This window comes from Prionailurus viverrinus, chromosome X (genome assembly GCF_022837055.1).
Source record: "Prionailurus viverrinus isolate Anna chromosome X, UM_Priviv_1.0, whole genome shotgun sequence".
In the NCBI taxonomy this organism is placed as follows: Eukaryota; Metazoa; Chordata; class Mammalia; order Carnivora; family Felidae; genus Prionailurus; species Prionailurus viverrinus.
The window spans coordinates 58,821,181-58,836,944 of NC_062579.1; the positions used below are offsets into that span (position 1 = coordinate 58,821,181).

General features: G+C 35.7%; 1 protein-coding gene across 5 annotated transcripts in view; it reads right to left on the reverse strand.

Annotated features, from left to right (window-relative positions):
- Positions 1-15,764, reverse strand: part of BRWD3 (bromodomain and WD repeat domain containing 3) — a 243,586-nt gene that overhangs the window by 110,412 nt on the left and 117,410 nt on the right. For all 5 annotated transcript variants that reach the window (XR_007148942.1, XR_007148943.1, XM_047843945.1 and 2 more), the window contains 4 exons: positions 15,068-15,221; positions 10,385-10,519; positions 9,263-9,391; positions 7,661-7,886 (listed from right to left, as the gene is read on the reverse strand). Coding sequence is in view for 3 of the 5 variants with exons in the window: in XM_047843945.1 (XP_047699901.1) it covers positions 7,661-7,886; positions 9,263-9,391; positions 10,385-10,519; positions 15,068-15,221 (644 nt within the window). In the remaining 2 variants the exon portion in view is untranslated. The remainder of the gene's footprint in view (positions 1-7,660; positions 7,887-9,262; positions 9,392-10,384; positions 10,520-15,067; positions 15,222-15,764) is intronic.

Sequence of the window (15,764 nt, forward strand, 5' to 3'; positions counted from 1 at the left end):
CAGAGAGCCACACTCCCTTGCTAGGAAGGGACATTATGACTGAAATAAGGACTATAGTGCTACTAACACCAGGACAGATAAACAACAGCTTAAACTTATAGAACTCTGGATATCAAAGATCAATCTTTCCTTAAGGCAAAATTAAATATGCTTCATGGAGTTGGTCCTATGGAAACTGGATGGCCAAAGAAGCCTTAAGGATTGAGAACCAAAAACTAGTTCAGGTGCTTAATTATTCTAATCAACAGTATCACAAGATCCAAATAAGTATAGAAGAGGAAGAAAAATAACTATAGTTAAATTTATATACATATATATGTATATATACATATATATGTATATGTGTGTGTGTGTATACATATATATATATAGCCAGACATGTCAGGGACATTTTGGATGGCTACAATGCGTCTTTCCTCTTCCTAATGGTGTGGCCTCCTCCCTAGGAGGCACTGCATTTGGAATATTAATGCTTGTTGGTCTAATACTGTTGGTATGTCATTTGTAGAAACTGTCTCATCTGCCAGAATAAGAAGACATCCAAGAGAATTCTGCTAGCCTAGATGTTCCAAACACCCTCCCATTAAATTGGACCTTTGGATGACCTGTGAACCTGCCCTCAGTGCCATTCCCCTGTAATTGCTCCCCTTTAGTAGGAAGCAGTTAAGATCAGTCGTCGCCCCAATTCCTAATGGCAGTTAGGAGCCACGTGTTCAGAGGGGGATATATGATAGAAAAAGATAGTATAAAATAGGCAGAGAGGGAAAGGAGGATCTGAGGTCCCTGTGTTGGGATAAACACATATTTTGGAACAATGCTGGGAGTGTCTGACCACAGCAAACTCCCTCAGGTTTAAGGTTCCTCAGAATGTAACAGACCCCATCTACTTCCCCTAAGGTTTGCCTCAGGAATTTGACAAAAGACCTAAGTATGGCCATCAGCCACCTGTCCTACAATGGAAATGAGCCAATCAGGAATGCATAACCCAGCACCTAGAGCTATCAAGCCAGTAAGGGTAGAACCTGAGAAGGAACAAGGGGGAAGGGAAGGGGGGGGGGATTGACAAGAACTTTTTAAAACAAGGACTCTTGTCTATAGTCTTCTGGCATTCACTTTCAAATGTCCCTTCCCTATAAAGAGAGTTTTCCTACTATTCTTACTTTCTAATCTTACACTTTAATAAACTTTTGCCTGCTGCTTAAAAATAAATAAATAAAAGAAAATTGTAATAACTGAGATTTGAAACAAACTGGATGCAGTGAACTTAAGAGAGACAGCTATATGCACAAGAGATTTTATATAAACCTAATGGGAACCACAAATAAAAAAGAATAATAGACAAAGAGTAAAGAAAAAGTAATCCAAATATATCACTAAAGCAAATCAGTAAAACTTGAAAGATAAGAAAGGATCTTCAGAAACAGTCACAATTCAAGTAATAAAACAGCAATAAATACATGTCTACCAATAATTACTTTTATGTAATTATTATAAATGAACTAAATGTTCCAATCAAAAGACATAGAGTGACAGAATGCACATACCCACACACACACACACACACACACACACACACACACACACAAAAGGACCCATCTATATACTGCCTACAGGGAACTCATTTTAGACCTAAAGACACAGGCAGGTTGAAAGTAAGGGGAATAAAAAACATTTATCATGCAAATGAATGTGAAAAAAAAGCTGGAGCATCAATACTTATATCAGAAAATATAGATTTTATTTTATTCTTAAAAAGTGTTTATTTAATTTTGAGAGAGAAAGAGAGAAAACAAGCAAGGGGCAGACAGAAAGGAGGAGAGAGAGAATCCCGAGCAGGCTCCATGCTATCAGTGCAGAGACTGACATGGGACTCGAAGCCACGAACCATGAGATCATGACCTGAGCTGAAATCAAGAGCTGGACACTTAACCAAATGAGCCACCCAGGTGCCCCCCAAAATATACATTTTATTTATTTATTTTTTCAATATATGAAGTTTATTGTCAAACTGGTTTCCACACAACACCCAGTGCTCATCCCAAAAGGTGCCCTCCTCAATACCCATCACCCACCGTCTCCTCCCTCCCACCCCCCATCAACCCTCAGTTTGTTCTCAGTTTTTAAGAGTCTCTTATGCTTTGGCTCTCTTCCACTCTAACCTCTTTTTGTTTTTTTCCTTCCCCTCCCCCATGGGTTTCTGTTAAGTTTCTCAGGATCCAAACTCCACACACAAAAAACAAATAACCCAGTGAAGAAATGGGCAGAAAACATGAATAGACACTTCTCTAAAGAAGACATCCGGATGGCCAACAGGAACATGAAAAGATACTCAACGTCGCTCCTCATCAGGGAAATACAAATCAAAACCACACTCAGATATCACCTCACGCCAGTCAGAGTGGCTAAAATGAACAAATCAGGAGACTATAGACGTTGGAGAGGATGTGGAGAAACGGGAACCCTATTGCACTGTTGGTTGGAATGCAAATTGGTGCAGCCACTCTGGAAAACAGTGTGGAGGTTCCTCAAAAAATTAAAAATAGACCTACCCTATGACCCAGCAATAGCACTGCTAGGAATTTACCCAAGGGATACAGGAGTACTGATGCATAGGGGCACTTGTACCCCAATGTTTATAGCAGCACTCTCAACAATAGCCAAATTATGGAAAAATACACATTTTAAAACAAAAACTGTAACAAGAGACAAAGAAGGACTCTATAATAACAAAGGGGACAATCCAACAAGAAGATATAACAACTGTACCCAACATGGAAGCACTAAATACATAAAACAGTTAACAACAAACATAAAGAGACTAATGAGTTATAATACAATAATAGTAAAGGACATTAATATACCACTTACATCTGAATAGAAAATTAACAAACAAACAATGGTTGTGAATGACACAGTACACCAGGTAGACTTAATAGATATATTAAAACACTCCATCTTAAAACAGCAGAATACATATTCTTTTCAGGTGCACATGGAACATTCTCCAGAACAGATTACATGTTAGGCCAGAAGAAGAGCCTCAACAAATACTCAAGGAGATCAAAGTCATACCATGCATATCTTCTGATGACAATGATATGAAACGAGAAGTCAACCACAAGAAAAAATATGGAAAGACCACAAATACATGATGGTAAAATAACTCGCGATTGAAAAATGAATGGGTTAACCAAGAAATGAAAGAGGAAGTCCAAAAGTACATGGAAACAATGAAAATGAAAACATAATGCTCCAAAAGCTTTGAGACGCAGCAAAAGTGGTTTTAAGTGAGTTTATACCAATACAGAATCAACTCAAGAAGCAAGAAAAACCTCAAACAACCTAACCTTACACCTAAAGGACTGAGAAAAGGGACACCAAACAATACCTAAAGCCAACAGAAGTAAGGAACTAACAAAGATTAGAGCAGAAATAAATGATATAGAGACTAAACAGAACAGATCAATGAAATCAGGAGTTGGTTCTTTGAAAAAATAAATTCACAAACCTCGAGCCAGATTCATCAAAAAGCAAAAAAAGAAAAAGAACGCAAATAAAATTACAAAAGAAAGAGGAGAAATAATAACCACACCACAGAAATACAAACAATTTTAAGAGAATATTATGAAAAACTATATGCCAACACAATGGACAACCTAGAAGAAATAGATAACTTTCTAGAAACATATCACCTACCAAAATGAAAGTTGGAAGAAACAGAAAATGTGCCTAGACCAATTACCAACAAGGAGATTGAATCAGTAATCAAAAACTCCAAACGAACCAAAGTCCAGGACCAGAAAGCTTCACAGGTGAATTCTACCAAATATTTAAAGAGTTAATACCTATTCTTCTCAAACTATTCCATAAAATAAAGGAGGAAGGAGAACTTCCAAATTCATTCTATGAGCCCAGCATTACCCAGATACCAAAGCCAGGTAGATACCACTAAAAAAGAAAACTACAGGCCAGTATGATGTTTGATGAATGTAGATGTAAAAATCCTCAGAATACTAGCAAACAATCCAACAATACATTAAAAAAATTGCTCACCATGATTAAGTAGGATTTATTCCCAGTATACAAGGTTGGTTCAATATTCACAAACCAAACAATGTGATATATCACATCAATAAGAGAAAGAATAAAAACCATATGATCATTTCAATAGATGCAGAAAAAGTACTTGACAAAGTACAACATCTATTCATGATAAAGCCCTCAACGAAGCAAGTTTAGAGGGAACTTACTTCAACATAATAAAGACAATATATGAAAAACATCAGAGTCAATGAATGGAGAAAAACTGAGAGCTTTCCTCTTAGGGTTAGGAACTAGACAAGGATGTCCATTCTCACCACTGTTACTTAAGACGGTACTGAAATCCTAGCCACAGAAATTAAATAAAAATAGTAAAGGGCATGCAAATTGGTAAGAAAGAAGTTAAATGTTCATTATTTGCAGATGACATGATATTCTATATACAAGATCCTAAAAACTCTACCAATAGATCCTAAAAACTCTAGTAGTTTTACTAGAACTGATAAAATGAATTCAATAAAGTCACAGGACATAGAATCAATGTGCGAAAATCTGTTGCATTTGTATGTATTAATAATGATGTAGCAGAAAGAGAATTTAAGATAACAATGACATTTAAAATTATACCAAAAATGTTACCTAGGAATAAACCTAATAACAAAAGGTGAGAGACCTATACTCTAAAAAATATAAAACACTGATGACAGAAATTGAAGATGACACAAAGAGATGGAAAGACATCCATGGTTATGGATTAGAAGAACAAATATTTTGTGGTGCCTGGGTGGCTCAGTCGGTTGGGCATCCGACTTCGGTTCAGGTCATGATCTCGTGGTTCGTGGGCTTGAGCCCCACATCGGGCTCTGTGCTGACAGCTCGGAGTCTGGAGCCTGTTTTAGATTCTCTCTCTGCCCCTCCCCTGCTCATCCTCTCTCTCTCTCTCCCTCTCTCTCTCTCTCTCAAAACTAAATAAACATTAAAAAAATTGTTAAAAAAGAACAAATATTTTTAAATGTGTATACTATCCAAAGAAATCTATACATTTAATGCAGTCCCTATCAAAATGTCAATAGCATTTTACACACAACTAGAACAAAAAGTCCTAAAATTTATATGGAACCACAAAAAACCCCAAATTATCAAAGCAATTTTGAAAAAGAAAATGAAAGAAGTATCACATTCCAGACTTAAAACTGTATTACAAAGCTGTAGTATTCAAAACAGTATGATGCTGGCACAAAAACAGACACAGAGATCGATGGAATTGAATACAAAATCCAGAAATGAACCCACAATTATATAGCATTTAATCTTTGAAAAGGCAGGAAAGATTATCCAATGGGAAAAGACTGTCTCCTCACCAAATTGTTTTGGGAAAACTGGACAGCAACATGCAAAAGAATGAAATTGGACCACTTTCTTACACCAAAAAAAAAAAAAGTCAAATGGATTAAAGACCTAAATATGAGACAGGAAACTATTAAAATCCTAGAAGAGAGCACAGGCAATAATTTTCCTGACATGAGCCATAGCAACATTTTTGTAGATATGTCTCCTAAGGCAAGGGAAATAAAACAAAAAGGAAACTATTGGGACTGCATCAAAATAAAAACTTCTGCATAGCAAAGGAAATAATCAACAAAACTAAAAGGTATCCTACTGCATGGGAGAAGATATGTGCCAAGAATGTATCAAAATAAAGAGTCAGTATCTAAAATATATAAAGAACTTACACAAGTTAACACCAAAAAAATCAAATAATCCAATTAATATATGCACTGAAGAAATAAACAGATTTTTCTCCAAGAAGATACCCAGATAGCCGAGAGACACATGAAAAGATGTTCAACATCACTCATGATCAGGGAAATGCAAATCCAAACTACAATGAGATATCACTTCGCATCTATCAGAATGGCTAAAATCAAAAACACAAGAAACATGGAGAGGATGTGGAGAAAAACGAACCCTCTTGCACTGTTGGTGGGAATACAAAATGGTACAGCCACTGTGAAAAACAGTATGGAGGTTCCTCAAAAAGTTAAAAATAGAGCAGCCCCCTAAGATCCAAGTATCCATGCTACTGGGTATTTACCCAAAAAACACAAAAACACCAATTCAAAGGGATACATGCACTCCTATGTTTGTAGCAGCATTATCCACAATAGCCAAATTATGGAAGCAGCACAGTGTCAATCGATAGATGAATGGATCAAGAAGTTATGGTGTGTGCACACACACACACACACACACACACAGACACACACAATATGGAATATTATTTAGTCATAAAAAAGTGAAATCCTGGGGCACCTGTGTGGCTCAGTCAGTTAAGCATCTGACTCTTGATTTTGAGTCAGGTCATGATCTCATAGTACGTGAGTCTGAGCCCCACACTGGGCTCTGTGCTGACAGTGTGGAACCTGCTTCCCTCTCTCTCTGCCCTTCCCCCACCTAAAAATAAATAAATAAACTTGAAAAAAAACCCACAAAATTCCAGCCATAAATATGCTCTAGAAAAATTGAAGTCCTTCCATTTGCAATGACATGGATGGAGCTAGAGAGTATAGCGTTAATTAAAATAAGTCAATCAGAGAAAGATAAATGCCGTATTATTTCATTCATATGTGGAATTTAAGAAAAAAAAACAAACAGCAGAGGAAAAGGAGGGAGGAAAGCAGGGAGAGAAAGAGAGAGAGAGAGAGAGAGAGAGAGACAAGCCAGGAAACAAACTCTTTATAGAGAATAGACTGATGGTTATCAGAGGGGAGGTAGGTGGAGGAATGGGTGAAATACGTGATAGAGATTAAGGTGTGCACTTGTGATGAGCACTGTGTGATATATGGAATTGTTGTATCACTGTTTTGTATGCCTGAAACGAACATAACACTGTATGTTAAATATACTGGCATTAAAATAAAAAAGAAGAGTTGCTTTGACAGGAAATAGCATTATTTCACTGTCTTATTCTATCTTTACATCATGCATTATGCTTATCACTGCTTCCTCAACATCCTCCAAGACTGTTATTTAAACACTAAATAGTTTCACCAATGAGAAAAGCTTGACAGGTTAAAGTTAGTACATTTAATCATAACTAGAAGTCAAAACCATAAGCAACATGATCATATATATGTTTAGGGTTCTAAGGAAACAGGTCAATACATTCTCTGCTTGAGTATATGCTTGTTGTCCTAATCCATTTATCTGTGTTCAACTGACATAAAAATGTAAAAGTACTCTGGTAAGGTCAAAAGTAGTATGCAAATGGGACATCTGGGTGGCTCAGTAGGTTAAATGTCAGATTCTTGGTTTCAGCTCAGGTCATGATCTCATAGTTTGTGAGTTCGAGCCCCACATCAGGCTTTGTGCTGACAATGCAGAGATTGCTTGGTATTCTCTCTCTCTCCCTCTCTCTGCCCCTCCCACATCTCTCCCTCAAAATAAATAAAAAATAAAAGTTAAAAAAAGTAATATGCAAATGAAAATTAATAGAAGTATTAGGTACATACATTCTAACCTACTACAGAGTTTAGCAGGAAGTATATACCATAGAAAGAACAGTAGGAAGTATAACATTTTGCAAAATATTTTAAATTTAATTTTGGAGATAACATACCATTAGCCACATATCCCAGCTGTGGTATAAGTTGTTCATCTTTACAATTTTCCCGTCCTGGTACTAGTCTTTGGAATTTTGTAGGATGCGGATTGCCATCAACATCCACCAAGAATGGGGGAGGCATGAGGTGAGGAGCTTGCTGGGTCTGTTCATCCAGTACATAGTTGTTGGCATCACGGATAAGAGGTCGATAATCAGTGTGGAAGAACATCTGATCTGGAATCTTTATCACAGGTTTTAAGTATTTAACATGCACAGGGAATTAATTTTCATTCCTAAAGAACATGCACTTTTCAAACCAGATACTTTTTGCATTCCCTTATAGCCCTCTATTGCTATATGTTTCCTCTAGGTAGAAGTGAATCACCTGAATTGTAATCCTATCTTTTCTCCACAAAATCCTATAATCTGTATTAATTTCTGGCCCTATATCATATTTCTCCAATTAGCATATGAAGAACGAGAGCAATAACATAGTAGATAAAATTACATATTTTTATTTAAGTTGCAAATATCATACAAACCTTTATAACTATTTTTCTTTTTTTTCAAATATGAACTGATTAAGTATAATATAAATGGCAAAGCAGGTAAATACCAAATGCATCAAAAACACTCAAAGGTGATACAAGTATTGAGCTAAACTCAATGATTCTGAGTTCTCTTCCAACTCCAAGAATCTATAATCTATTCCAAATTCATAGCTAGTAAAATATAAAGAACCAATTAAGTTAGTTTCCAAAGTATTTTAGCAAGATGGATAATAGGTAAAGTGGCCAAGGAAGAAAATGAACATTTGGTCACCAGCTATTTGTTTCCAATTTATGATAAGTAGAGAATGCAATCTGGTAAACTTGTTTTCCCATTACACCTGAAGGCCAGTACAGAGAATATGTTCTAAGTAAAAGGATTTCCTAATGAATTTTTATTTTAATTTTTTTTTAATTTTTTTAAAGTTTTTATTTATTTTTGACAGAGAGTGAGAGAGAGAGCACGAGCGTGAGCTGGAAAGGGGCAGAGAGAGAGAGACACAGAATCTGAAGCAGGCTCCAGGCTCTGAACTGTCAGCACAGAGCCTGATGTGGGGCTCGGACTCACAAATCGTGAGATCATAACCTGGGCCGAACTCAGATGCTACACCAACTGAGCCACCCAGGAGCCCCTATTTTTTTATTTTTTTAATGTTTATTTTTTAGAGAGAAAGAGAGAGAGAGAGAGAGAGAGAGAGAGAGAGAGAGAGAGAGAGAGAATCTGAAGCAGGCTCCAGGCTCTGAGCTGTCAGCACAGAGCCCAATGCGGAGCTCGAACTCACGAACCATGAGATCATGACCTGAGCCGAAGTTGGACGCTCAACAGACTGAGCCACCCAGGCGCCCCCGCTAATGAATTTTTATATCTACGTCACCCTATATCTTAATAGTGATTCAAACTGTGAAGCCTATGTTCTGGCAGTGATGAAAAATTTTACCAAGAAAAGTGACTTGGTTATTTCATATCTGTTGACATACAATGGCCCTTATTAACTAGAAGACTTCAAATAAAATTTATGAATGATATAATCCAAAATTATAGTGTATAACAAAAATTAAATAGACTAACCTTTTCATAGTATTTACTGCATCCAAAACCAAAAAGCAGCAAATGCCCATGAGAATCTGTGCAGGCAAAATGGTTTCCATCTGGTGAAAATTTACAATCAAACACTGCACCATGGCCTTGGCCTTCAATCTGAAAATTAGAGGAGTCACTTTAAGTCATTTTAAGAGGTGATTTTTCAAATAATAAGTAGGCAATAGATTCTTCTTCTTAATATCTTGGATTCTATAATGTACCAACATTCCAATGTACTCTCTGGCTTCTGCAGCCAGAATCCTACTGAAACAGTAAGGCTCTGTAAGATGTTAGGAAGAATCAAAATGCATTAGATGGCACCAAACATGACCAGCAATGTCGTATCTTAGAAGTACTAAATGAGTGACTGAGACACAACCAAAATGACAAAAATACTACCTCAGCAAATCTTAAATTGTAATGCAAGTAAGCCTTAAAATAACCTTCCTAAAATTAAAGCACACAAATCAATTTTACTAACAAAAGACAGAGGGTATTAACAGTCTAGAACTATACAAAGCCTCAAAAGTTGACAATGTAGAAATGTTTACGAAATGTTTACTGAGAACTATTCTTCAGAGAGGAACAATAAATATGGAGGATATGAGTATTCCCATTACCATAGAAGGGTATTCTACTGGGAAAAGAGATAGCTCATCAGATTTTTCCAGGGTTTGTATGAAATATATCTTAACAGTAACTATACCTCCAATTCCACATTTGCCAGACAACTTCCTGATTACTAACTAAACCATAAGGGGTTTACCAGAGGCAGATACAATACAGTCACTGTTATGATATATACATTAGGATTATTGTTTAAATATTAACCTTTTTGTGATTTTGGCTAGTGTTAGCTCCAAAAGAGTTTCTAGAGTTTAGAGCTGGGCACAAGAATTTGGAAAACGCTAATGCCATGATAACAGAGTCATTCTGAAAGGTGTAATTCTCGACTGGCCTTACTCTCAGGTCTTGAGACATTCTCTAAGTTACTGTATGGATTTAAACACAGATGATAAGAGGTTCCTTGGCACTAAGTACACTTTAATTACCAAGCTGGCATATAAGAGATGTCCATTATAATATGAACTAAGCACAGATTTTCCTTACCATGTTAAAATAATTCCGAATTTTGGTCCCCCGGTCAAGGTCCCAAATAAAAATGTTCCCATCATGACCAGCTGAAAGTATAATCCTTTGATCAAATGGATGTGCTTCCAAAACAAATACTTCATCATCATGTCCCTGTGATAAAAGCAATATTAAACATGAAAAGCAACACCGAGTATCTGGTTTATTCAGCCAAAAGGTCTCTGGAGTGTGCTATCAACCTGGTTCACGTGAATTTATGCACACGACAGTACTTACTACATGGGCACTACAAGAAATGGTTCTATTAGCGTTCCTTATATGTTTACGTGCTGATTTCAAAAAGTATTCAATAGAAGATGCAGAAAGGTGTTTAAAATGTAGTCCAAAAACAGTTACAGGTCATTACCAGGCCCCCGAAGTAGAATTCATATTTCTATGACTATTCTATTTAAAATACCAACAGAAAATGGGACAAACAGAATTTTTCACTAACACCCAATTCTGCAACAGAGATAACAGACAAACCTTCACTGTTCTTCATCCAGCATTCTATCCCTATTATTCAAATTGTATTTTGGAAGGCCCCGTGGTACATCAAACAAAAAAGCATAGTGGTTCTGCCCTTTATCTACTTTATACTTGAAGGTTTCATTAATATGCCATCTGAAAAATGGGTTTACTGTTTTAAAAAAAGGTTTGAAAACCAATGCTCTCTGTATGTTTCCCTTACCAATGAATATCGGCATATTCAGATCAAGAGTCTGCAACTGTAGCCTGCCGGCCAAATCTAACCCCTAGCCATTTTTGTACACACAGCCTGTGAGATTAGAATGGTTTTTACATGTTTAAAAGGCTGTAAAACATCAAAGAATATGCAACAAAGACCATATGTGGCCTGCAAAGTCTAAAATACTTACTACTTGGCCTCTTAAAAAAATAGTTTGCCAACACCTAATTCAGATCATGGTTAAGAAGAATACATGATTAACAATAGGCTCCAAGTTTAGAAAAGCATGCATAACATCCTGAAGTTGCATTTCACTTAGAAAAACATCAGCATATTACACATCAAGAGCTTTTAGAAATCATCATATCTTATGACCTTAAAATGTGCATTTTATCCCAAATCATTGTACAAAAAATGGAATAATAGAGCATCCTACCATATTGCCATTATGGACAAAAAATATAACTTACTGCAAAATAAATGCATACTGGCTCAAAATGTATAGGTAAAATCACATTACAATAAATATTGTCACAACTTAAAGTTTACCAAAACTCTTTTCCCAGTGACTACTAAAAAGTTACTTCTTTGTTATATGCTAAATAATCAACTTGATATAACAAAAACTTTCTAAGGTCCCTAAAAAGTAAACAATAAAATTACTTTGTTAAATTCAAATGATAATGTTACAGTGATTTCCGTGTACACTGGGAAAGAGAAGCTTTTAAATAGGGGATTTTATTTGTTGGTCACATGCCTTAGGATAGGACATAGTCACTGGATCATAGGGAACAAAACCTAATCAAATTCAGTAATGTCTTAAGATATATCATCTGCCTTAAGGCACACTTCTATCTCCACCACTGCCACACAAATCCAAATCATCATCATGGCCAAGGCCCATCCTAAAGTCTACTCAGTCACTCTTATCTCCATTACAATCTATTTTCTATTCTGTTGCCAGAATTATAAAGGTATTTTTCAAAAGCAAAATTCACATGTCATTCCTTAGCTTTTAAACCTTTAAATGGTTTCCTATTGGTCTAGGAGAGATCCCATAAGACCTTAAGTACTCTGCCCCTGTCTATTTCTCCAGTCCTATCTGGTGACACTCTTTCTGCTCTCCATGCTCTAGCCAAAAATTGGCTTTCTTTCAACCCCCTTGTACCTCAAGACCTTTGAGTTCTTTACCCTCTGCCTATAAGGACCTCCCAACTTCCTCACATACATAATTTATCAAATATTTATTGATACTGTACCATACTGAGACAGAAAATAAACAAAATATAATAAGTAAATATCAGGTAGTGATAAATGCCATGATGAAAATAAAGGTGACTGAATAAGACAAAGACTGGAAGGCTACTCTAGATTGTTTGATCAGGGAAGGCCTTGTGAAGGAGGTGACATTTAGGCTGAGACCTGGGTAATTTCTACATATCTTTCAAGTCTTAACCCAAATTTTACTTCCTCAAGAAGCTTTCCTCCTAGACCAGGTTTGGTCACCCTATTAGAAACTTGCACTGTATTTTGTACTTTTCTTTCTTAACATTTAATTAAAAATTTTTTGTTTGTTTTTGTTGTCATTTTTTTCTTAATAGGCTGTAAATTCTAGGATGACAGGGACTCTTTAATTTACTATTTATTCATAACATCTAACTCAGCTGCTGGCACATAGTAGATGCTCAGTAAGTACTTGCAGAATGGAAGAACTTTACCCCACACATTAAGACCCTGATAAATTAAAGAAAAAATTTTAATATTTATTTATTTTTGAGAGAGAGAGAAAGAGAGACAGCTCAAGTGGGGGAAGGGCAGACAAAGAGGGAGACACAGAATCTGAAGCAGGCTCCAGGCTCTGAGCTGTCAGCACAGAGCCCGATGCAGGGCTCGAACTCACGAACAGTGAGCTGAAGTCGAATGCTTAACCCACTGAGCTGAAGTCGAATGCTTAACCCACTGAGCCACCTAGGCGCCCCAACCCTGATAAATTTTTAAAAATTTTTTTTAATGTTTACTTATTTTTGACAGAGAGACAGGACATGAGCAGCGGAGGGGCAGAGAGAGGGAGACAGAATCCAAAGCAGGCTCCAGGCTCTGAGCTGTCAGCACAGAGCCCGACGTGGGGTTCAAACTCACAGACTGCAAGATCACGACCTGAGCCGAAGTCGGACGCTCAACCGACTGAGCCACCTAGGCGCCCCACAGACCCTGATAAATTTTTAACATAGAAAATATAAATATCAAAACTGAACAGATTTGATTGTAATAAGGAATAAAAATAGTCCATTCTAAAATTTTTTTCACTAAAATTCACTGAAGACAGAGGACCCATGAGCCCATGGGAATAGTACCATTAAACAGAACTCTAAATTAAGGTACTTATTAAGACAGGATTTTACACAGATTTGAAAACCAGTAGCTATAACCTGAACTTTGAAATTGGGAATTTTAGACATATGGACTTGTGCTGTCTAATACTATAGCCACTAGCCACATGTAGCTATTAAGCATCTGAAATATGGCTAGTCCAAATTGAGATGTTCTTTAAGTATACAATAAAACACTAGATTTCAAAGATTTAGTATTTTTTAATGTTTATTTATTTTGAGAGAGGCAGAGAGGGAGAGAGAGAGAATCCCAAGCAGGCTCCATGCTCAATGCAGACCCTGACATGGGGTTGATCTCATGACCATGAGATCATGACCTGAGCCAAAATCAAGAGTTGGAGGCCTAACTGATGGAGCCACCCAGAAGCCCCCAAATATTTAGTATTTTTAAATGTAAAATATTTAATTAATAATTTTTATATTAATTACATGTTGAAATGCTACTATTTTGGATCTACTAGGTTAAATAAAATATGTTATTAAAATTAATTTCACCTGTTGTGCTTTACTTTTTCTGTTGCAGCTACTAGAAAAATTAATATTACATATGTGGCTCACATTATATTTCTATTAGATCATGCTGCATAGACAAACATTTCTTAATAAGAAAACAGTATACATTTTTCTACACATATTAACAGAAACTTGTATCAGGGAATAGGGAAAAGCAAAAGGGGTAAAGAATTGGTTAAACATTAAAAAAAAAAAAGAATCTAAAACTCCACTAACACAGTTTTAGGGTTTTATTTAGAAAAGAGAATTTGGAGTTATATGGAAATCCTCCCTAAATTAAACACATTCTTTAGAAACCTCAGATATATATAATATTATAGATAATATTATTATATTATTACCTTACTATAGATAAGATTATCTCAAATAGGAGTCAAATAAAGATGATAACCATGGCATACTACAAAGCAAAGTGAGTCACAAGAATTAGATTCTAGTCCTTATCATTTACTACTTTGTACATCATATGGGAATCACTTGGCCTTTGTCCTTCAAGTATTTATGAACTGATAATTGAAGCAGATAGGAAAAAAGCTTTTAAGTGGCATTTAACCTGAAGTGTACATGATAAACCAACAAGCCTGCCCATGTGATTTCTGCTATTAATCCCATCAACTTTTCATGTCACAAATATTGCAGCCTTTTACAACAACAAATACATTTTTTAAAAGAGGCAAAGCCACCTTTTCCCTCCTACTTCTTCCTCTTACCTCTACTTCTTGCATAAACTAAACCCTGAAGGCAAAATATAAAGGATACCCTTGTCAAAATAAAGTAGGCTCTACCCCGAAAATAGTAACAACAAAAATCCCAACTCATACTAAAAGCAAAATAACTCACATATCTTTGACTGCATTTAACAAAATAAATAATTATAAGACCTCAAAAGGATTTTGAAAAGTTTTTGTATCTGCTTTTAGCAGCTATACCATGTGCCATCCTTATTTTGCAGAGGTGGCTGAAATAATTGCTTCCCTGATAGTAAGTCACAGAAAGTAAACTAAAACTTAAATTTCCTGTCTTCTAGAATAACGCCCTTTTGATCATTGTAATTATTCCAAGAATACTTACAGATAAAGTATGAAGAAGTTGCCCTGTGACAGAATTCCATACTTTCAAAAGGAAATTGTTCACTGCAGTAATAACTGTGGTGTCATAGCGATCCCAGGCCACCATAGTCACTTTAAGTTTAGTGACCTTGTCTTCTCCAGATGGCAAATTATTCCTAAGTAAAATAATTTTCAATTTTCAATATTCATACATTGTAAATTATTAACAAAGGTACATCTAAAATAGCAAATTATGAAAAAAAAATCTCTCCAGGAGCTTGCAAATTTTTAGTTTAAAAATCCTAAACTAAAAATACTTTTAAGTACTCACAAAATAAAAGAATAAAAGTATTTAAATAGGGCAATACCCATAGCTTATTTTAGGGAAAAAAAAGACACAAAATGACAAAAAAAAAAAAAAATCGTAGTTAGTTACACAAGGACAAAAGTGAAACTAGAAAAAAACATCTACAAATTCCTTGAAAAATGAAATACAAAGTCATGTTGCCTACCAGAAAACATGAAGAAAAATATAATGGACATTTTATTACCTTAAATAATAAATGTTTGAAACTAATAGGCCTTATTAAAAAGCAGCAAAAAAATTCATTAACTTTTGATTTAACTGAATATGACATGAATAGCTGGCTATGACTACAATGTAAGTTCTATATTGTTATTAATGGAAGACAGTTAATTTCAGAGTTATACCATATAGA